Source organism: Bombus vosnesenskii, unplaced genomic scaffold (genome assembly GCF_011952255.1).
Source record: "Bombus vosnesenskii isolate JDL3184/JDL3185 unplaced genomic scaffold, Bvos_JDL3184-5_v1.1 scf7180000013270, whole genome shotgun sequence".
In the NCBI taxonomy this organism is placed as follows: Eukaryota; Metazoa; Arthropoda; class Insecta; order Hymenoptera; family Apidae; genus Bombus; species Bombus vosnesenskii.
Genome location: NW_022882928.1, coordinates 2,302,199 through 2,327,510, shown reverse-complemented (window position 1 = coordinate 2,327,510; position 25,312 = coordinate 2,302,199). Strand labels below are relative to the sequence as shown.

The window sequence follows — 25,312 nt, the reverse complement described above, 5'->3', positions numbered from 1 at the left end:
TCGTGGCAATGTGGGCATTATGTCGAAGAAGATTGCGTGTCGTGGTTTGAAATTGTGATTGTGTTCGGCGAGTACGAAGCACGTCCCTATCTTCTGAACCTAGAATAGCGTTTTACTTTGTTGAAACAACGATTAAGAACTATACCGGGAGATCTCCTTAGCCAATATTCTGCCACGTTAAATTAGAAAATAGAAGAAAATCGGCTCGTTAAACGTTTGAACACGGACAAACAGATCAATTAACATATACGTAATTACACGAAGGTAAGAGACACTTCTTAGATATACTTCTCAGACTTCTATACATGTACATTTATCGACGTTGCAGATATTCTCGTCTTTTTGATACTTAAATTGTACATCGTTTGTTGCTACTATGTACACTCGGAAAATCCTCTTCTAGATCCATTTTTCAAAATTTCAGGAAGGTGGAACGAGTCACGGGGGAAAACGACCGAATTTAGTATATTTTTAACGATCGAGAGAATTTATTCGCAAAAGAGATACTTAGAACGAGAGAACGTCAAAGGGAATTCTATGTAAGATAATTCTTTCGAATGACAAAAATCCTTACCAGCGATCTTCATCTTTAACAGAATATTCTATCGTATTTCTTTGTCAAAATTGATTTTTCTAACGATCGACTGCATTCGAAAGTGCACTCAATTTTAATTATTTCTCTTTAAAAGATTTGTGCAGGTTACCGAAACATCAAAGAATATACATGTAAAATGTCGATCGGAAAAATTGTATAGCTTCTTCGTAAAAAATTCCAAAAGACTCTTGAAACTCTAACGATCGGGCTGCTCGCGGTTCGCTGATCAGCATACTAAGAAGTTGAACGAAGTTAAGCGTGGTGTGGGAGTGATTAACTTAGATGCGTGTCTTATCCCTTCAAAGAGCTTACTTTTCCTTAAACTCGTTCGTTGCATAATTACGTAAAACTTAATTCTCCACGTCCTATACTCGAACTTGCATCGTGTCGTGTCACTCACAGTTCGTTCGTGGAAATTATCCCAAGGACCTATTAGAGTAACTCTAAAGTAAGATAACTTTCAGCTTCGCAATCTGTAAGCAAAGTCCAGCGTTAAGTTCCACGAAGAGAAACCAAGATATTACGAAAGTGATACCTTTTTAGTAAAAGGTATTTTCAGAATTTTGAATAGATTATTCGCAAAATAGCATTGAGATACGAGTAGATTAAAGCCTATTCGATTGCAGATGGAACAGAGTGGTTCGTTTAATTTTTTGAAAAGTCGTCTTCATAGCAGGAAATGGATAGATAATGCCGAAAGCGTTGCGTAGCGTGGAAATTGAAGTAAAATGGGGCAACCAGTGCCAGACAGTCAATGTCAATACCGATGTTCGATATAATTCTCGCTATGTTCCTCTGATCCTGTGACGAATATGGATATGACGACAAAAATTTTGTTGTCTCATGAAGCTAGAGATAAACTTCTAGTCGTGAAAATATTTCGCTATATAAAATCATGCACGAATAAACAAAAAGAAAAAACAGAAACAATTCTGCTTCTATCGACTCCTGCGTATTCTTTGCAACAATCCTATTGTTCAAACAAGGTAACTATCGTTAAATGAATTGTTAAAATCTATTGGACAATGGATAAGATCGAAAACGTTAAAGTATCCTTTTGCACTGCGAAAAAAAGACAAAATAATGACAAAGGTAGATGTTGATATATGTAAACCCGTCGATCGTCTTAAACGGTAAGAAATTGGCCAAAGCGTCAAGTAAACGGGAAGGATGTTCTTTCTTCTCGAAGACAAGGAAAGACAAGATGATACATCTCCTTCAGCCGGGACTCTTCGCGTTTCATTCGCACCATTTGTTTCATTCTAGCCATCGAGCAAAATAGAATGCGGGCAGGGCGGAACGATTTCCACGTCAGTTGCCGCCTTTTACTTCCAGCCAGGTACAACGATTTCGGACGTATTTCTCCGAGCGGAGGACGTGCAAATTATCGGACGTTGTTCTGCTGATACTCGTAGATAAATACGATTATGCTCATGGCCAGTCCGATGTACAGTATCCCAAACGGGATGAATAAATGCCGGATCGTGATCTTCCTATGCATCGTCGAGCCATTCAACATCAGCGTCGGCCGTTTCTGCGACTGGTATATGCTCTGATACCACTTTCCATAGAAACCGCCGTTGTTTAACCGGGCGAGAATGCTGTTTATACGACCACCATATGGAGATCCTGGAATAACGTTCACGTTTTACAATACAGCTGGAAATTTCGATCTGACAAACGATATGTGTGGATATACATATAGCTGCGAATTGTAAGCGTTCGTTTAAATTTCTAAACCGAGTTAACGACATAAATGATATCGGCGAGATGGATGACGAGAAAGTAGAAGATAATGGTACATAGTTGTGATAATAATGAATCGATGGAGGAAGAGAGTGAAAGATAATCGGTGGCAGGGAATGCAGAATTTATCGATTAATCGCTGGTGGTGAGTGAATGAGTAAGGAAATGAGATAACTTACAAAGGAGGTACCTGTCTGGGTTTTGCGGATATTTAAGAATTTAATATCGGTAGAGTAGTAGGTAGCGAGGAACGATAAGGATAAAAATGCGAAAGAGTAATCTCGAACTATGTTGCTCGAAACAATTAGTGGAACGATACTACGAATTCGCGCATATCGAGGAGGATTACTCTTCGGACAGTGGTGAAATAAAAATGTACGGATAACTGTCCTACGATATCCGATCCGCTAATCGTTTTGAACAATTTATTTGCTATACGAACCTTTTGTAATTATATTGGCGAGAATGTATTCCTTCGGACATTCGCTGACGACGTGTAGACTTTCCATTTCTTCCGCGCTGTATTTAAATGGCAGTGTCTCGAGTCGATGAAGATAACCAGCATCCTTCGCTTTAAATAATCTTCTATACACTTCCGATTTGTTCGCGTATTCTAATCTATCGTTTAGTTCTTTGATTATTGGCGATGTAATGTCAGTCAACGCGTCGTCGAGAACATCTCTGGTGTCGGTTAAAATCGTGAGACCTGCCAAGCATAATTCCAAGATTTACAAAGATGCGATAGCCATACCGTGTATATAATTTTTCTTCTTCAAGCATTTCGAGTCTATTACTATACAACTGGAACGTTAAGAATAATCACCTCTTTGTAAATAGATTTAAAAGAGATTAACTGAGAATAATTTCTTCTACGTTAAAGCGTAAAACGTAATAGATTAAGGAACAAAATGAATATTCAAAAATGGAATATTACCGCTTTCTTTCAGCTGCTCCAAGGTATTGATGTTCTCGTAATACATTCTTTTACTGAAACTAGAGGCAAGCTGAGAAGTGATAAGCCCATTAAGGATCAAACTTAGAAACAAACTGCACATCATCAACAATCTCTCGGGGAACCAAGCCTGGTCCAATTTAAAGGGCTGCATCAGTTGAAATACGACTTTTGTTAACCACGTGACAAAGGACAAACACATTTCGTTGAATCGCTTCGAGCGGCCTTTCTTCGTTTTTATCGTCGATCGAACATTTGGCGTTTTCTCGACTAGGTAAATTCTGTTAGCAAAACGAGAATAATCATCGTATGCAATAAATAGTTCTAATACTCTTTCATCTCCTCCTCTTTTATATTATAATCGAGCCTGGTGAATGACGAGATTCGTAAAAAGAGAAACAAATTGACGTTCAAATAGGGAAATTAATGTAGGATTCGTTAAAACGTTGACGCGTATTATATTTATCGGGCCAATTTTACCACCTTCTATCGTTCCGCAATGCCAGAAGAAATTTTATTAAAAACGATTTCGAGCAACCGGGGAATTGAAATGATATCAACTTGTCTAAATCAAAGTCTTCCTTTAAATATTTTTTAAAATATAACTTTCATATTTTAAAATTACTTATTACTTATTATATGAAATATAAACGAAGAACTTGATAAAACTCGACAGTTTTTGCGACCGTTTTATATACTCACATATATCTCTTTATGATAAAAGCTCGAACCGTTTTCATCCGTACTAACTCTATCTCATATCTCTCCCTTTCGTACTTTGTGTAAACTCATATTTTATTCAAACAATGACTCGCCAATACGCAAGCGAAATATCGATGTATCCTGGCAAGCGAATACGACAATTCCTCGCAATCTCTCCTTTGCCTTTGATGAAATCTTTCGAAAGGTAGAGAACCAACAGACTGTACATTTCGTATTTTCAGCACTTACTCACCCGTGTGCTTCGCCATACGTTTGCTTCTTCGTAAATTTTGGAGCGATTTTGACCACGCCTCCGTTTCGATTCTCGAGGAAGTAAAATCCAGTCGGATATTCGAAGCAGAAAAATACTGTTCCGCCTCGTCGAATAGCATCGAACCTTTCGTTCTTCAAAATCGTATAAATCATCGAGATAACGAAGTGCGTGACGAACACTAACAACCAGGCTCCTCCGGTGAAGATCTTGACGATCACAAGATAATCAGGGATTGGTGGTGCTTTAGGAACAAGCACGCATAATTTGTCGCTGGTAATCGGCGTCGTAAACTCCAGCTCCCTGGTGAAATAGTCTTTAATGAAAAAATGATTGAACGATACGTCTGCAAACTTATAGACCAAGTGTCCAATAGTCCCAAAAAATACTCCGTTCTCTTCCCAGCCGAATCTATCTTTCGATCTAATTAGAACGAACGTCACGTTCATCATTTTACAAACTTCTTCGAGATATTTGAAGTCTAATCCAGAAAATTGGCCGTTCTGGAAAGATATCGTGCTCGTTTCGAAGATGGAGATTTTTAACGGGGATAATTTAAAGTCTCTTCTATCCTTGATGAAAAAATCTGATATATCGGTGGTATTTGGTCCGCTGATCAACAGAAAACCGTCCCTGTTCGATTTAACACAGTTCCAATCGCAGCTGGTGTTAACGCTATACCCTGTTTGACGAGCAGCGTAATCGAAAGGGTCGTATCGAATCACTTTGTCAGCGGCGAACAAAAGCAGCTTATAAACCCTTCTAAATCTCCAAAGCCTCTCGAACGCCCACTTGCAAAATCTCTCGTATACCGACGAATCGGAGAATTGTAGACCCTGTTCTTGAAGAATATAGAAATTTTCTGGATGCCAGAACGACATCAAATGCGGAGAACTAAGGATATCCCTGAGATGATCCACGTTCGAGAACAACAGCAACACGCAACTTTCTGTATCTATGGTCTGATAATCGCGTCTCATGTTCTTGTACTTCAAAGACATTACATGTTTTAGGCTGACTAGTTTGGTGGAGACGTTTAAGCTGACTAGAATACCACGAGGAACATCAAACGCACGATGGTACTCGTAATCATCGAATACCACGGTCAACACTTTCGTGTAACTGGTCATGGCCCACTTTTCTACAAAAGGATATAAGTTGGAATAGTTGTCCGAGTAATTCGGTTCGAACAATTCGCAAGCGACACGGAATAGGATGGTCGCGGTCAGCAACATGACGGCGAATTTTCTGCACATCTTCCGAAAGCGTTACAGGCTGCAACCAGAATCAGATTTTTCGACGACAACGCGTTAGAAGGGCTGGGATTTGCGAGATTCTTGATGTTTTCGATGTAATCGTAGTCCCGGTATACAGGATGATTCGATCGTGGTGTCTGGAAATTTACCATCACATACTTTTGTTAGGAAATTAGATACAATTACCATTGAATATAATTATAAAAGATTTTGAAAATTTATATTTATCGACCTCTTCTTTTAATCGTAAATCATCGCCGTATACATAAAAGTTGAATCAGCTTGTACATTCGATAGATTTTCAAGGTAACAAGGGATCGACAGAATCATGTCAAAAAATCCGCCGTGGCGTCGCGAAGGTCGGGCTTGACAGCAGCCAATCCAATGGTTCGAAATTCACCGAGCATCCAGTTAATTCAAGGAAGCCAGTTAATTCTCTCGACCCAATAAACTCCTTCGACGCTCGGTCGTGGATCGCAAATCAGCTTGGCGTCGAGTTCGAAACTTTATTATCTCCCTCGAAACCATTTAACGAATCCTAAAGCAAACACAGTTTCGCTCAGGATTCCCTTTAAAAATTCATCGGTTGTCAGATCGTAGTTTCTTGCCAAAAATTTCTCAGTTTGATTCTAAAATGAAACTGTCTATCGATCAATGTCGATGTACTCGTATGAGAATTAATTCGAGATAACGGCTCTCCGATTAGAGTCCAACAATTCGAATTAAATCTTCGTTTCTGTTTCGAACAGAAACTCATTTGGTATGGTTTAACGCGTTTAATTATTCGCCTCGTTATAATAACTTTACCACGTCAAATTCGACAACAGACAATTCTGTGCTTCTCGCAAGCTTCGTTGGGCGAAAGGTTGGTTTTGTGGCTTCTTCGTTGGATGGCTGATAATTGCTTGGGTCGTTTCCAATAGCAAGCCTCTTTTTCCTCTCTGCTTCGTGACGAATAGCCAATTTGTTCGGGATTAACGAGTCGGGATAAGAATTAAGAAGGACTTGTGGAAACAGAAGTCGTATTTCTCGAAGGCTGTAGGTAATGACGCAATTACTTTACAGTGCTTTCTATTGCCGATAAGAACGACATTTGTCGTTTCTCGTCGAGAATTTATCGGATATCATTTTAATCGTGATTACAGTTTTAATTGCGGTTGAAACAAGAGTTCTGTTTCGTAACGTATCGATGGAAATCGAGACGAAGGTGGTAACAAGAAGCGAAATACTAATAACTTGTTTAATATTTTCGTTAATCCGCGTCTTTCAGATATTTGACGTTAGTTGGAAGGTTTTACGCGAAGGAGTTAGTTGTTAGTCGAGAGTTCACGCGAACAAAGGGATTGATGTAAAATCCTTCGAACAGCGTAGGTGGTATTATCGTAAATGCGATTACGTCATATTCTAACGAAAGAGTTATTTTGGATATTAGAAGATCAAACTTCACGGTGACTCCTGTTGTAACCTATTTTGTTGTCCCGCGTTATTTATCTCTTATATATTCGCTTTTCTGATAATAAAGGGAATATTAAGTAGGAAGAATCTATAATAAAAAAGAAAGAGGACGAAACAACCGACTAAGCGCAGTCATACAACGAAAAGACGTAAGATAGGAAAATGAAGAGCACAAACAGAAAATACAATGCAATAATAAAAGTTATAACGATGTTTAGTGGTATTATTTGCAACCGTGAATGTAGTTTGATGTCTGGAATCAAAATCTTCTTGTAAGAAAAAGGACAAATTGACAGATTTGTATATTTGCCTGACAATTGCTTCGACATTTGACGATTTTACTTTTATATTAAAAGATAAAATATTCTACGTTAAACGGAGAAGAGCTATTTGAAGAAAGTTAATATGAAATTCAAAAAGCAAGGAAAGTTGGAACTCTGTTACTTCTAGAAGCGTTCTGTCCGATCGTTTCACTTCATCTTGCAACTTTATCATTTCCGTCGAGGAACGCTGCGTTCTTTTTACATTATTTGAATTAGAACGGTACATGTTTCGATGCTTTGTTAACGTCAGGATTTGTGATGTTGTAACGTTTCACTATGGTCGCAGCGAGTAAGTTTTTTGTACAAAAACTTTTGCAAACAGTCACGAACTCTTTTTTGTGCAGGGTGAACAAACGAATGGGAAAAAACGTCCAATAAAGATAGATTAGAAAACTTTCAGAGAACGTTGTTCGAACTGATGATTATTTTTTTTTGGAATACCAGAAAAAACTATAGAAGTCTGCTGAAAAAGTTATTTAGAATGAAATTTTACGAGTTTTCTTTACAGCAATTAATTTCGAGTAAACCGTTAGCTTTAGATAATCGTTAGTCTATTGATCCAATACCGTTATGATAGTTTAAGTTAATTCTAACAAGAATTAGAGAAATAAGTGTTAAAACGTTAAAGGAGAAATATTAATGCTGTGTATCGTAAAGATTATGTACCGTTGTAAATCTGATTGATAGCTGGGAAGCATTCGAAACTGAAAGAATTAAATACATACTACTACAATATTGTTATGACGATATAAAATTGTTGTTAGCATGTTCATACAGAAACCAGCAAATTAAATGCAAATAATATTTAATTATCGTCTCCACACGTTTGAATCAATTCGAACCGGATTTCACGCGGGATACATGATTAATTGCTGCAAACATTATCATTTTTTGCTCTCTCAAAACCGATTTCATTCGAAACAGAGGCGTAACAAAACTACAATTAAAAAAAAGAACAAAAATTACCAGGACGTATTTTAAATTCTAAAGTATCGATTGAAATTGCTCCATTGCCCGTTTCCATTTCCTGTTTCCACGTTCACGTCATCGCGTCATCCAACGTTACAACCCAGAGCAATCTACTGCTTGCAAAATTCTAATCAAAGGTACTTTAAATCATGGTATCTGCGATGTACAATAATTAGCGCACGGAAACTTCATATTCTTCAAAGAGCTCTAATGAACGAATACGCGTAGCCCGGTGGTATTCATGCGTACACGTTAATCATTATGAGACGCCGACTTCCATTAATTACACCACGTTGAGTTCTACCGATATTTATACAGAGAATCCACGCGGGGGAATAGAGGCGCGAAACTTTTCCTATCGTATTACATAGTTATATGATTACATCATAAATGTGAAGTGCTTAATAAAATGGTAGGGCGCGTTTATCGGATACGATTTAACCAGAGATATTTCCGAGAGAGTGGCGCGTTTTAGGTTTCCAATAAACTCTGGATTAGAGTTCGTGAGCGTCGAAACGGAAACAATAAGCGAACGAATCAACAATGTTTCGTCGTCTGTGCCGCAGACGGGCAGATAACACAAATCGAATGACCCCGGGGTGATTCGAATGCAAAGTAGCATCGTTCGAGCCTCTGTTAAGTTGGGGTAGCACGGAATTTAATCGAGTCCTCGGTTGTTGTCGTTTTCAAACCGAGAGCTTTTGAAAGTAAAGTAATCCCAATTTGCTAGGTCGATGTCAGGCTTGAATGATTAATCGCTCGATTCCATGAGCATACGAGGAAGGAGAAAGAGAAAGAGAGAAAGAGAGAGAGAGAGAGAGAGAAAGAGAATCGGAATTTATATAAAATAAGCAAAGGTGAATTCTTCTCGATACGATCCTTTTATTTAAGGAAAGCGGAAGATAAATAGAGTAATAATATAATTAGTACGAATTAAGGTACTCCTAGCTGATCGAACGATCGTCAACATGAGCGAAACTTTGGTAGAGTAAGCTATTTGAAACTCTTTCTCTATCTCATCGTAAATAACGAGAAAGAGAGTAAGGAGAAACTTTTGTAATTCTTTTAGAAACTGCCCCGGAGCCGATCGCGCGCTAGCTGTTACATGACAGAGGGATGGAAAGTTGCGTAAGCAGGAAACGGGTGTCATTTATCGGCAACGTTATTGTGTCAGCTGCAAGGATTTTCAATATTTCCTTGGCAAGTTTACATGAGGCAACGCGAGTATTTTTTTAGTACAGAAAAATGGACAAGCAAAAGGAAAGAAGAATAAAGGAAGAAACTTACACGACTTCTCTTTCTTTGTGAAGGAGTTCTCGACTGCCACTTGTTATTTCACCTTGCCTCGTTGATTAAACGAGGAAAAATCGTGAAAAAGATCGCAGAAAAATCGGAAAAAGAGATGGAAGGAAAAGCGAAGAAAGGCTGCGATATCAAGGATAAGGTGAAATCTCTCGAGACAAACTTCGAGGCTACACTGAAACTTTCACTACGAGTTCGTGGCAACACACGTTAGAATCGAAAGCGATCTGATAAGCGGATATTACAAGGGGATCGGTATCGTGTAGATCTGTTTGCGTTCGTAGTAGACCGTCGACATTTTAAATAGGATTTAGAAGATATATTTTATGCGGTCCTCGATAACTATCTGTATCGTGTTCGTTGAAGAAGGTTTTATAATTCACCACAATTGCCATGATCGTAGATATCGTGTCATTTAGGACAAACCCTTACATCATGTAAGTAAATACACACACGAAGAATCAGTTTGTTTTACGGAGAACGTGTCACGAATGCACATGTTTGTTGAGATGTGACACGTAGTTGTTAATTATTAATTGCACAAAATTACGCGTGTTTGCCTTCTCAATTTCCTGGAACTGCTCACTTTTATACACTTGTACAATTTGTTTTAATGAACTGTAATTTTGCTCGAATTTGTTATGCGTATGTAACTAAAAAAATTGAATATTTATTCGTTTCATGAAATATTTAATATTCGTTTAATGAGTCGAGCCGAATTCTAAAATAAAATTCAACCCCACTTTTCAAAATCGCCCTGATATCTTTCTGATTGAAACGCCAACCATCGAGCTGACCATCATTTTCTTATACTACTGCAGCAGGTATCCGAGCTATCGCTATTTAACCGGAATAGCGTCGATGTTCGAAAAGAGACAAGAGTTGAGACTGTAGGTATATTAATTTCCCTGATTGTGTGTAACTTTCAGCTGAATGCCGGGTAAAGCAAACTTGCGGTAACGCGATGCCTGGCTCGTAACTTTGATGTTTATCTTTCCGAAGAAGATCCAAGATCGGTCGATCGCAAGCGAATGGAAAATTGCGTGTTTCTGTTTGATCTTTAAAACGACGAACGCTCCAAACCTTCGCCAAAATAGCAGTTAAAAATTGTATCATTTATCATGTTTGATTTGTAACCGAATGTAGAATCTTTGGTTGGCATTTAATTAATAAACTTGTGAAAATTCTGTTGTATGTAATATACATTTCCACCAAATTATGTTTCACTTTCGTATTCTGTTATAGACAATAGAGCCACTTTGATAAGATTTGAGGGATAACTTCGGTAGCTTGGGACGCTGAATTTCCAAATGCAGTTCGAGCAATTCTACAAAGTTCGACCGATGTTATTTATAGGAACAACGTTGCAAATCCCGGCACGTTTCCTCAGCGAACGGAAGAATTCGAGTAAAAAGTGAAATTTCATTCAGGTGAAACTTTGAAGTGCTTTAATTTAATGAGCACGTTAAATATATTCGACAGACTACTCTTCGGAAAGGAGCAGCTGTTTCCTTCCTTCGTTGTTCGGATACAAATAGCTTTTAATTTAAATCGTTTGTTACGACTAGTTTACCAATGGATTTAGGTAGATTCATTCTCGTTTCTCGTCATAATTTCATCATGATTAAACGATCCTAGTCGACATTAATCAAAACCTTTTTCAAGGCTTCTTCTCTTTTTCTTTCCTTCTCCTTTCTTCGAGAGCGAAAGCAAATATCTTACCACATTAATTCTCTTTCCTAATGAGTTTGCTTGACACTTCTGTTTCGTGGACAGGCATAATTCAAACTTTCCTAATTCTGGGAACACGACACGTGATCTTCCATCAAAATGAAATTCCGAAATAAGTTAAGGAGATTTTGGCAAATGTTGCGCAGTTTCGTGACCGATCGGTAATTCGTCAAGGAATAATTTGTCGAAGTTCGTGGCAAGTTCTTAGCCGATTCATTGTAGGCTTTGCAAAACTTTTGAGTGTCACAAGATTGAGTGAGCTATCGGTCTGCAAGAGCCTGAAAGAATGTTTCACTGAAAATGACGAAAACATCACGAAAGACTGTGCATGCAACATTCAATAAGATCGTAATTTTATAAAGATAAATGCTCTCCGAATCTTCTTTACATTTTGTTGCAAATTTTACGGATGACTTAGTACTTTGTTGAATTAACGTATGCGACTAAAAATATAAATATGATAGACGTGACAGTACGTACCACAAGCTGCGATATATTTTCACGTTGTCTGTACGCGTAATTGTAGTTGCTATGAAAGGATTAATACCGATTGTTACAATTGACTGAATGTTGGATTTTAGAAAGCCTATAATATTTTTATTATACACCAATGGCGTGTCGATTTCTCATAATAGAGACAGTTACATGGAAAATGTAACTTCGACATAGAATGGGTAACAATACTGTTAATTTAATCCTAGCTTACTTGCATAATTCACTCGCTAACTGACATATGATAAATACGCAATTAACAAATTTTTAATCGAATTCGGGTAGAATTTCAAATTTCGAGCCGTGTGTAATATTCGTTTTAATGAAGACTAACTAGTTCCCGCGTTCGATAACCCCAAATTGCCGGTAGCATACGTTGGCCAACTGAATTGCTCCATACTTCTATCTGTTACCAGTCAGCGATATTCTACAAAAATTACTCTCTTTTCGATATTCGCTGGCACACGCGTGCTTCTCGATAGGAATATTAAGAATGCAGAATGCAAATTTTTTTGGCGAAATATTTTCCGGTAGCCTGATTTTCTGGTGAAATGTTCGTAAACATACGTGTTTGCGCGAATAATTGCGATCGAACGAAATAAATAGAAAAACGTATTAGATGTACAAACATTCACGAGTTTTTCTTTCGCGAACGAACGCAGAAAAACAAGCCGAATTTTGTTGCAAAAGTTAGATTCGACAGAGCCAAGAAACAAGGAGACTACTACGCCTTTCATTTTGGCTACAAGCGAAGCATTTTTCATTTAATTCGAGCGACGTTTGATCTGTTTTTTAGCGAGTCTATTTGTCCAGTTCTTTTGTTCGATCTATCGCGAGTGAAATGAGGAATATGTTTAACGAAAAAGAAGGGGGAAATAAATTGAAAGGAACGAGAAATTTATATTCGATACGAAACTTTTAAGTCAAATTTTATATAAAATAGAAATCGCGTCGTTGTTCGTCAATTATTTATTTAGTTCTTCTGTTCGATCTGTCGCGAGTGTCAAATTGAGACGAGGAATATGTTTAAAGAAACCGAAAGAGGAAATAAATTAAAACGAACAAGAAATTTGTATTCAACGCGAATCTCTCGAATCGCATACAAAATACAAGTCGCGTAGTTGTTCGTTAACAACATTTGTAACTAGTATTCAGGCTTCGAATTCGTGTGGTTTTACAAATATATCATCTCTTTCTATGTAGCATAAAAACTTGCATGGAATACTTGGAACTCCATAATGGTTTGTTAACGAATACGACCATTTGCTTAATTACATTGCGGGGGTGGATGATTTTTCGTAAACGCAAGAAAGTTAATTAATCAGGCAAATGGGTGGATCGTAATATTGTGATATGGGGTTCCCGGTAAACCTGCCGTGGAAGAATAAAACAAACGAAAATGTATGTATATTTCTATTCGTTATCATGAGCATTTCTATTATCGCGTAAACTGGATTTAATTGTAGACGCTGAATCAGTGATGCAAAATAATCCAGCGAAAATCCAGCGAAATTTTTTAATGCTCTTTAATGAAAGATGTTGAGTGCAGAGATTCACAAACTTAATTATAGCGTGTAGTTAAACGGAATGGACAAAAGGACAAAAGAGAAAATTATGCGAGATGAAAGCCTTTTGTGCTATCTAACTTCAAAAAATTAAATGTCAGTGTATAAACAGGAATTTTCTTCAAAAATTCGAAAGGGCAACGATGTCGGACCTATAAAGATAATTTTAGGAAACTCGACGAATGACTGTTTCAGATTTAATTTTATACAGGAGATGATTAATCGATCAAGATAAATAATTACGATTCCTACACGCTACGAACAAGATATGCAACGAAGAAACTATCGTATAATGAATACAATGAAACTATATATATACAACTACCGAAGAAAGGGACGAAGATAAAGGAGAGAAAAGCGAACGAGAACTGGTCCTAAAGAATTAAATAATTCGATTGACGAGAATGAAAAATTTATCCGCTATATTACTAAGGAATATTATAACATTCTTATTGAGTTCGTAGTATTTTCATGTTTTATTAGAAGTTATTTAACCTTATATTTCTCTTGTTTCCCCTCTTTTAATCAGAGAGTCCTTTCCTTTATTCTTCAAATATTCTAATATTTTTTTCTTTCTTCCGATTTCAAATTGCTCCACGCAATTTTCTCAATATTCAATTTTATTTTCTACTATTTTTCATACACTTCGAAAATATTTACCGGACAAAACAAAATAAATATAGGATAAACTATCGAGCGAGTGTAACTATATGATAAAAAAAAATTTCGCTCGGAGAAAGCCACGCTTAACGGTATATCTCTTAACTTTGTCGGACGTTTTATTTATCCCGAGCCTTGTATCCCATTTAAAAATTTCTATGCTTCATTTTCTCCTCCTTTTCTCCGCTTTACATTTCGCTTTCAATCATCTCCGCTGTTGATTAAACTGACAGTCTCGGAGGACTTTAACTAAATGCATCAAACAACAATGCTGGCTTGTTGTTGGCACAAAGGACTATCTGTCAACGAGACTGTTCATCGGATGTCTGTAATTGCAAGCGTGGATGCTGGGCGTCGTGGAGCACCATGGTTATCGCGCAGGCTCCTTCTTGGTGCGAGACAGGCCACTGAGAGGCAGAGCGAAGGATCCTCGTGAATTTTCACCAGTAACCCCGTGACCATCAAACCGTTTTCGACGTGTACCACTTGTCTGTCCTACTGCCGCTTCGTGGTTGGTAACCGAGTAACCTGTTGCCATAGCGAAATGATCTTCATATCAGAGCTATATGTCGTTAATTTCAACCTGTTTCAGTGCTGTTTAATTAAATATTAATTTAAAAACTGTCAATAGAATCGCGCTAAGAATCGCCACGAAGACTCGATATGGATTAAATTACGAGATCGAGCTTGATTAAATAAATAATAGTTAGTGCAAATATCTTTTTCATTTTTTTATTGCAATTAATCTTTTGCAATAAAAATATTTTTTTTAATAATAAAAATCGTTTATTGAGATTGCAGATTTTTTTATAGAAACATAGATGCCGATATATCTGGCTTAGTTTCCTTGTTAATTTTCCACGTTTGTAAATCACGGACTTTTCTTCTTTTTTTTTTTCAATTTCGTTTCGCTATCTTCACTTCGCCATTTCTTACAACGAAGTAACCTGTTGCGTAGCAATCCGTTCTGAAGAGGAATTTACAGAGAACAATATATCGAAGAAAGGCGCGGGATCATTTCGCCTGCCGCGACACTCTCGCGTCTTCTATTTAGTACTATAATACCGTGTGCTTGTGTGAAACATTGGCGACGGGACGTGATATCGGTACGCGTGAGAAAGACAAAGATACTTCGATTTATGAGAGCCAGCTTCAACAAGTGCACCTGAATTAAACTTTCAAAGCAGACGAATGAATCATAGACAAGCAAGTATGATCCATTTTTTAATTTAAGCATGTTTAATGTTTCCATTAATTTTATAATTATTCAATTGACGAATTCAATACGGACATGAAATTATTGAATTATCGTGTGTACCTATCGTGTAGCTCTTTATCCGCAATTTAACTAGACTTTAATTCAATTTTAATCTATCGCAATTTAGATAAATGGAATTAACCGAGAAAAATAAACATTATCTGTCCTTAAAATGCAAAGGTAATAATTTAAAAATAACATGCTAGAATCGCCACCTTGTCCGTAGAAAATAATGAGACATAACAATCTGACGGTCATCCGCTATCATTTTCTACAATCCACAAGCAGAAACATACAGCAAACAAGTAGATGGAATGCATGCGAAATTAATAAAAATATAGCCCATGCTGGTAAACGAATGAAAACCAATTTCGTTGCGCGACAATATAAGATATCGTGCGACGAAGATAATTATATCAAAACAAAGAATTAGAAAATAATATTTTGTTAACCTTATTTCCCAACGAATTCTCTCCAAATATTTCCAAATATTTAGACAATTCTGTTCCCGAATAAATTACCTTGAATTAATGGAGCAGTAAAATCAACATACGAAAAAATTCAATGAAATCGCAATTTACCAAGCTATTCAAATAACTCGTACTCATGAATAAAATACAGACTATTAAATATTTTTCTCGAAGGAATTGGAAATCGAAAGAACTTGTATAATCTTCGATGGCAATCGTTCAACGATACATTAGTGTCTACCATCGTGATTCATCATGGTCCGTTGTTTAGACAATTACGCTAATGCGAAATCTTGATAATGAGGCTACACGTTGAAAAGATTTCTTGTCAAGGTTTCTTAATTCGATTATGGATCACCTACGAAATAATGAAGTTATTAAGTCGAGAATAAAATCTCCGTTGCCAGAAATGTGTCTCTGGCCCGTGACGTTTAGGACCACAAAGAAGTAAAATAAACCATCCATTAATAATCATTAACGTCACCTCGTCTCGACACGACTTAGTTTTAGTACATCAACCCTGTCCTCCCTTCACACTTCTTCGTACGATCCTTCTCGAGTGTATTTACTGTTTTCCTTATTCTGCAATTCCGATTAGTTCGATGGTTATCAGGTCTACTTTATTTTTTATAATTTTGTATTTTTTGATCGCATTGCATGCAACCGGATATTAGATATTTTCGGAAGTGTCAGATACAATTTTTTTTAAAGCCTTTTCATCCTACTCAACCCCTCTACATATATATAGAATTATATATTATGAATCAAATTTCATGGGTGAATGATAAATTGAACAGTGATAAATAAAAGAAAGAAATGCTCGTCGTCCATTGTGATATGTTTGTTCATAATCTCCAATAGAATGACCAACTTGGTTTTGAATATACGGTAAAGTATCCGTTTCTCTGAATTCCTCTTTTATTCCTCGAACAACTTTTATCAAGGTTGGGCAAATCTCCCCTATTTGTGAAAGGCTCAGTTTAATTAACGTGGAATATTAATTACCGTGGATAAGATAACTTTTTAAATATATGTAGATATTTGTAAACCAAGTCCAATTCCTGGCTGTGAGGCCGAATAAACATTAATAATTAATAGTAATTACCATGTCACGTGGAAATATTATCGTTTTCTTCTTTTTAGTTGCGAATTTTCCAATATCCGATCGATTTTATAACCCCGCAACTTCCACCTATCTTTTTTACGCGAAAATTGAGAAAAATATCAAAGGGTGAGGAAAATTCGGAATCAGGTATGCTAATGTAAATTTATTCGAAAAATATATCGCCACACGTGAAATTACTTTTTTCGTATTTCATACCTGTATTTTCCCAAACTTTTGGTAATGTTATGATAACAATTTTTATAATATTTGGCTCAGACACGTGTTGCACGTTAAATGTAAAAAGGACAAAGAGCAAAGAAAATATTGTGTTATCCGTAGAGAACCGTGTCCCATATAAGTAGATCAAAACGTCAAAGGAGCGTCCATTTGGGCGCATTTATGATTGATTCGATGCGTAGAAGAACCCGACCGGCTTCCATCACAGATTCATTCTCGATTCATGTATTGTATATTTTACGAGAAATGTGATATTGCTTTCGAAAGGGAACCGATGAAATACTTATAGTACTTTTCGATAGTCCTACTACTGCATATCTCTTTAACAGCGAGATATATTTTCATACACACAGAGGCTTTTCTTCGATTTCAAAGAACATGTTCTATGTTTTTCATACTTCAAAATTAGATCTATAAACATTCTCACCTGAACACATTCCACACAGGTAATACCTTACGCGACGTTGGCTCTTTGTTACGTATATATATATTTTTTTTTTCAATATATATATGTATATTGCTCTTCTGAAAAAGTGCTATTAGAAAATTTCTATTAGAAAGATTTCTGGTTTGCGCGAGGTCTGTCATAAAGCAAAACGTGGACTTCATTGACGAACTCGGAGCTCAAAGGTCTTATAAAGCAACTATATAAAACTTCTGTTTGCACGATGTCAATAATAATCGTAACAGGGTTTTGTTAAAAGTCTTCAATATTGACACGATACTTTCCTTCAGTAAAGATTACAGATGAAAAAATTCAAGCGATATATAGTAATTTTATCCAATATTTTCTAGTAATATCCAATATTTAAGAGAAAATATTGGATCAAATTATTTTCATCAAGAAAATCGCGTTTCAAGGAACGTTAAACAACGTATTTCCTGCTATTAAAATACTGTCATCTTATCACACTGCTTTATTTAACTTCCTGAGTAATTTTGTAATGTAACGCACAAAACAGTCAACAGCAATTATTTGCAATTAGACGCAATTGTATCAACGCCACGTATATGCCAAGACTAGCGAGCACGATAACTATGCATCTTTACTTTTTCAATCGATAATCAAGTATTTGAATTACATCATCAGAATCCTCACTGACGAGTCAAGAAAATACAAATATGCTGCTTGAATCCGATCTATCCTGAGAAATAGAAATAATGAAAGGACATGAATAAGCGTGTATCTAGGAGCGAGTAATATGTAGTTCAGCCCAGTGGAGGCGTGTAAAAATACCATAAATAACGAACACGAAGAGAACAGCGAAGAATGCCGGAGAAATTATCGTGAAACGCAAATTGTATGCGCATTTTATATGTCAATGAGACGGAAACTAGCTAGCTCCGCTCCAGGTTTTCCACGGTGGATCGATAGACGTGTCGAAGCTTCTCCGCAGTGACGATGTGTCGTTGTTTCTCGTGTTCGTGATGCTTATTTCGATTTTCGTCTTTTCGCTGTTTCGACTTGCGTGATTCCTATCATCTACGATAAAAATCACGGAATGGCGGTTTGAAGACAACGTCGCTTTATCGACGTTTTGCCGATGTTTTTGTCGTCGCTTTGTCGTCGTTACTCGGTCGCCCCTTTCTTGAAGGCGTCTTGGGGAAGATATTTTTCTTTGATACATCAAAGCATAGCGCGATAATGAACTGCAATTGCGGCCAACGTATTTCGAATAAATGTGTGTCCGAGTAAATACAGAAACTAAAATGTTGTTTTCAGAAAGAAGATATTTTAGAAGTTAGAGGGGAATGGTCGTTTCTCGTAGATAGGACACTGTGGCAAATGATGGATGAGAGTGGGGAACTTGAATAAAACTAGCTTCAAATCTGTGACAAAAATAGCGGACCGTTCGTGCTATTTAAAAATCAATACTGTTAACAGATTCGTGGAACTATAATAAAAGATTCATTCGCTTGTACATAATCAAAATTTGATTCGTTTTACGTCATACTTTGTATTCAAATGCCTACGTTACAGCCCGCGATTTCTGTCCTATGTGCTAGTGTACGCGAACAGAAAGACACGTCGGTATGCGTTGGCGAATATTCGCGAATATTTTGAATTACTCAGCCACGCAAATCTAAAATATTTTTAACAAACAGTGTTTTAATTAAAAGCAATTTGTGTCACAACTGCGTCATCATGAATAATTTATTTCTCACTCATGCGTGAAGAGAATAATCTTTCCTTAATGTACGATGAAATTCTTTGACATTTTCATTAGAAATTCCAAACCTTGGTATACAAACATACAAAAACCTCTCTTTTTTAACTACAGCGCTGTAACGTAACTTACTTACGTATAAATGTGAAAAAGATTTTGTATCATTTTTCCTTTTCAAAAATTCAAATCGTCTTCCCTTATAGCATATTCAATCCTGAAGAAAAAGAAAAGATCATTTCACGACACACTCGGAGAAATCTCGCTCGTCCTCTTATATCATCAATTTTAATAAGATTCAACGAAAATAAAATTAGAAATGTTCAGTCGTTTCAATGAGAATTTTCGACAAAGACTTTTACTCGGAACTTTTGACGAACGAGAGGAAAAAGACATCAATTTCGAATAGCACTTTCCAAACGTTATCCCATGACTCGCTTTACGGTTTCGACTGTCTGTATCTGTCTTAAATTGCAAACGTATGAACCACTGCGGAAAATTCGCGTACGGATAGTTTAACGAAGAGAACTTCAATCGTCAGCCAATGATAACTTCAATCTAAATTAAAGTAATCTTAAAAATTACAAAATATAAATTATGCAACTATCAAATAAATTAATAAGGATGACTTGAATCTGCTTTTCTTCTAAGAGACCCTGGAAATAAACACATCCTAAGTTAGCCTTAACTATCAAATACTAGAATAATTTTATTTCATACTTCCTCTAAGTGGTATTAACAACACTTTTGCCTCTGAAACAATGCCTGTTCCCTTCGATACCTAATAAATACCTAGATTATTAACTAAACCATATCAACCATATAAACTACCACATTGTTTAGATTAGACAACAGCTACGCAGAATAATCCAAGGAATAAACACAGTAAACATGTTTGAGTTTATCAAATCACACGAGAAATAGTGGTCTATAGAATATCATCAGCTCATTCAATACATCGATAACCTTATGGAGTAAGTTCAAGAGCAATTGACACGGCCATTGTCACGGTGAAATAATGGTTAAAGTTAATCAACGATGACAATCTGATACTGCGCTATCGGGATGAACCGATGTATCTTACCACTAACAAGCGACCGACACATACATGAATGTTCGGTTTATGTGTGGTACGTTGTTGAATTTGACGTTTATTTCCACTAGAACACGGCGACCAAACGAAGCGATCAATAATCTTTAAATGAAAGTGATATATCAAAAATATGCTTGTAACGTACCATCCGTCTTGTTCGTCATAGATAGAACATGGTACTGGTGAACCAAATATTACGTATAAGAAGGGAAGAAAAGACGACAAAGGGGAAGATCTCTCAAGATTAAATTTATTTCAAGCACTTTTTGTGTTTGGCCTCATACGTGTGTACATATGTATGTATGTATTGTATGTATATTTATTAGCGTTTTTTGTAATATAAAAACGGCTCAACCGATTTTAGCATTACAGGCCTCAATCGATTCATGTTTGCCACAATGTCACGGAAATGTTGTAAATTATGTAGTATATCAGGAAAAAAGCAAAATGATAAGAGTTACAGGCTGCAAAAAACGTTCATGTATCTAAATCATTGAATTCAGGAAGAGAATGGACGTATTTTTTTTTATTTCAACGCGTTTACCTAAAGGTTTTTGCCGGCGTTAAAAAGGATTAAATAAAATAAATATTGGAAAAAATGATACCCGAAAACATGTAAATGTAAAAAAGTAAAAAAAAAAAAGGAACAATATATACATATGTGTTTCACTCGAAAATATAAAATATAAAATAGATATTTAGATATGTTTATGTAACTGATATAGTTAGCCAATAGTGTAGTGTTACCAGTTGCAAAAATGTCATAGTCTGGCATCCACGTTGATTAAATGTTATCACAATGGCGACTAAGTTCTGATTAAATACTATTATACTGGGCGCCAAACTACGGCATTTTTAAATGTTATTTATCTGCAATTTCGGTAACTATGTCAGTTGCTTAAAAATATCTAAACGTGTACCTATTTTATGTTTCTAAGTGAAACGCGTATATCTTGCTCTTTTATTTTCACAGTTTCACGCAGTCGCGTATAATCTCTTTTCTCAATATTTACTTTTTGAATGAGCAGTGACAGAGCAACTGAAATCAAATATTTTACATTCTAATTAAAATCTATTATCGAAGAATGTAAGTTAATGTGTTTCTTTATCATTCACTTACCTCGAACATTACCATAATTAGATAGAAGAAAAGAAAAATCTTTACGTGTATTTATTAACGAAATCATGTAAATATTTTAATACATTTGTAGTTCCCCTTTAAAAGTTAACATTTTAATTACATACCGTGAACAGAGATGTGATGAGAAAATTACCAAGCGTATCATACGTTGAACTACATTTCTCATTTCAGGACTTGAGTTCGTATTTTTAATATTAATATACAGTTAGCCGAAAGGAAAAAAAATGAGCTTAATATTAAAACAAAACTAAAACCGAGTTAAAGAAAAAAATCAGTAACATCCGCTGAAACGTATATTACAACCAGCATCATATGATAAACCAACAAATTATATTACTATAATATATTATATTTATACCTTTCTTTTATATTATTGTTTAATTTTATGCGCAGCTTTTCATTTTATGATGTATTAAATTTTTTATCCATCGACTGTACAACATTTTTGCTCATGTTATGTCGCAAGTTTCGCATGTATGTATACACGAAGCTTGGAAAAGTTCACGAGAACTAAAACAACCGCTGTATACAGTTCATAGTTTTATATATATACACATATATCGGCAAAATTCGTAACTCGAAGAATTTTCAAACACACGACATTCCAGCTATGCTCTCTGTATGTAAAATCGATGTAAAAAAGATGTAAAATCGAAAGAAACATGAAATTGAAAAATTAAAAGGCTTCACTCTCATATTCCGTTTTTATGGAACCAACGATATGAAAGAATTCTGCGAACTGAAAAAATTTTAACCACCAATATTTTTCTGCGGATTCTGTTTACGGAAGAACAGCACGTTTTGTGTCACAAATGACAGATAGCCCAAGAGTTGATTTAATTCGGAACTAAATTAATGAAATTAACAACCATCTGTCACAACGCAATGTTAAGCACATTTTTCAGATAATAAATATACTAGAACTAAATAATTAAAAAAAAAAAGAAAGAAATAGAGTATGTTTTATGCGGCAGACAATGTTTCGTACTGTAGGAAATACATACACAGAAACAAATATTATCGATAAGTTTTGTAACAAACATTAATAAGTTTAATTATGTATAACAACCTCATGCAAACACACACACATAAACAAAAGGTAAGTAGATACGTATTATGATACGTTTCCGAAAGAAATTGTTTTCACTTTGCTATGATGCTTATTGCGTTCTAGAGATACTGTTGTAATTTTCTCATGGCAAGAATATTTACGTCCTCCATTAAAAAAGTCCGAATACATCCGTAGCATTTGCGACTCCTGTAGGGTCCTCGCATACTCCCACGCGAACCGAAAGTGGTCACATCGCAACTTGCAATAGTCATCGAGGACACTTAGAGTACAGAATAAACTTCAGAGTAGAGGTATCACCCGATAGGATCTAGTAGTAGGACGCACAGCGTCTCTATTCAAAGGGAAGGAATCAAAAATAAATGAATGGAACATTCCGTGTGATCTAACGTCGTAATGGAGCATCCGTCGTGTCGTATATCAATAGATTCCCATCGTAGACAAGCATCAGATGCGATTGATTAATCCTCTGGTCAGAATATCCAGCTACACGAAATGAGATACTTTTGGGATCATGTGAATTCGCAAGTTTAATCCGCGTCAGGACTACAACTTGTAGAGGATATCGATGATATGTGCAAAAAATAACAGAGTCGATGATCCAACGTGTAGCACACGATGTATGTGGGCGAACTTGTCTTATACTTGATCTCAAGATTTTGGATCGATGACAAATTACTACGCGGTATTTAATCGAAGGATATCGATGAATAAACGTAACAAATTTCAGAAGTTAGAATGTGTCGCTTTGAGTAAGAAAACATATATATGTGTGTATGTAATACGTGTAAAAATCGACAGCTTGCACTGTTCTATATTTACAAATGGATGATTGCTATAGGTAGACTGGAAAAGTTTGCTCGAACTCTACCTACAGTAAATAATATTTCATTACAAGTAATTATTCTAGATGAACTTGTGATTTTTATTTTTACGATCTTTATTATAATCCAGCTCTGAAATCAAATCATCTCAGCGATCTCCAACATTTTTGAGGTGTGACTTCATTAAAAAATAAATTATACAAGCTGAAGAGGAAATAAGATTGACGTTTTATTCCCGACGCGAATGGCTTACTTTTTAAACATAAATAAAATAATTTTCTGAGTCCATTAACAAGGAGGTGATTACAGAAAAATCTAAAGTAAACATAATGAGCGTTACAGATAAACACTTCGGAAACTCTACAATTGTTCAGTAGCATCCTTTAAAACAAGAATCCGAGTAATCGCTTTGAACGCTATTTACGAGCATTTCATGATTTTAATATTAAAGAAGAAAATCACGGAAATCAAAAGCAATCACAACGATATAATTATTTATTTCGTAGGTCTGTTTACTTCGCGACTCTAATATCGATATCATAAACGAAAATTTGTGGACGAATACGAGTATTGCCACTTATTTCGTAACTCTAATACTAAAGAGGAAAACTATAAGCAGTCGTAATCAATTTTAATAATGCAATGCGATTTCTCTCACTAATTTTTAAATTGTACATACTTGTCAGCTCGAGAAAAACATTAAACAATCCCCGAAAGCAAAGCGTATGCTGCATAAATAAAATTGACGGTTTATATTATATGAAAATTAGTCCAAATATTAGAAGGTATAGATGTATTTTCATCAAAATTGCTGAAATTTATTCATTGAAATTTTGAGACTTTCAGAATTTCAATTGTACAAATTTTAATTAAAATTAAATTTAATATATATAAATACTTCGAAAATTTGTACTTAACAAAGCGAATCAAATTTTTCGCTGTACCTTCCAATTTCCAGATTAAACTATGCAGTGAGCAAATACATAAAGCGAGCACAGAGACAAAAGTTATAAGGAACGCACATACATATAAATTGCGGCTCATGAATGCGGCCAATCAAAATTGCACGTATCTTTTGCTTTTATGTGTGCTGATAATCTTGATTACAAGGTTTGATCAGCGAAACAACCAGCGGTTTAAATTTCTCTTCCGATTGAACGTTTTCAATTAGAAAGTAGAATTAAACGAAAAGAAGAAAAGACTTTAATGGCAAAATTAAGTTAAACGAGGATGTGGAAGGAAATATTTTACTTGTAAAACTACTTTGCTTATACCTCTGGCATCGAACCAATAGTTTGGGAAAACCAAAAATCGATTAATTTTCTTGCTTTAATTTCGGAATCTATTCGTCTTATCGCGAGATACTTTCTTATTTAATTGTATCTAAATTTAATTTTTTAATTAGTGAAAATTCTCTACCAGAAGCAAAGATGAAATTAACGTGTCTTACATACGAAAGTAGCCGACAAGTTAATTAAGAAATAAAATAAAATGTTAAATGTTAAGTATAAACGAGCTCTGTGCTACTCGTATCACTATGCTCGCCATAGCATGCGAGAAATACAATCGGTAGCCCGTGCCATTTTGATATGATTGGACACTGCAAGAATCAAAAATATACGACTTACCGTTCGTAGGAAGATTTTACGGTATGTGGCGTCCATTTATGGATCTCGCCATTGTCAACGCCGTTCCATTATCCACCACTATAACACGACCAAAAAATAAATTACTAATATGTACCTCTAAAAGCTAAAATCGACCACGCGGGCGGATTTTAATAATATAACAGCAAAATCGGCGGCGAAAATGCGATATCGACTACGCGTTTAACGAATGAAATTTCGGCCCGTTATTGATTAGAAAGTCATGAAGCTAATATCATGAGGTTCAAGTAAATTTAACAAAGGAGAAGTAGTGTAAGCGAGCAT

The 25,312-nt window shown here is 35.8% G+C and overlaps 1 protein-coding gene across 1 annotated transcript; it reads right to left on the bottom strand.

The window, feature by feature from the left end:
- Positions 1 to 131: 131 nt before the first annotated feature.
- Positions 132 to 5,769, bottom strand: LOC117231045. The gene is made up of 4 exons (XM_033489094.1): positions 4,273 to 5,769; positions 3,276 to 3,640; positions 2,784 to 3,047; positions 132 to 2,224 (listed from the first exon to the last, which is right to left on the bottom strand). The coding sequence occupies exons 1-4, from the start codon at positions 5,520 to 5,522 to the stop codon at positions 1,980 to 1,982; spliced, it is 2,124 nt and encodes a 707-aa protein (XP_033344985.1). The 5' UTR covers positions 5,523 to 5,769; the 3' UTR covers positions 132 to 1,979.
- Between the last annotated feature and the right edge of the window lie 19,543 nt (positions 5,770 to 25,312).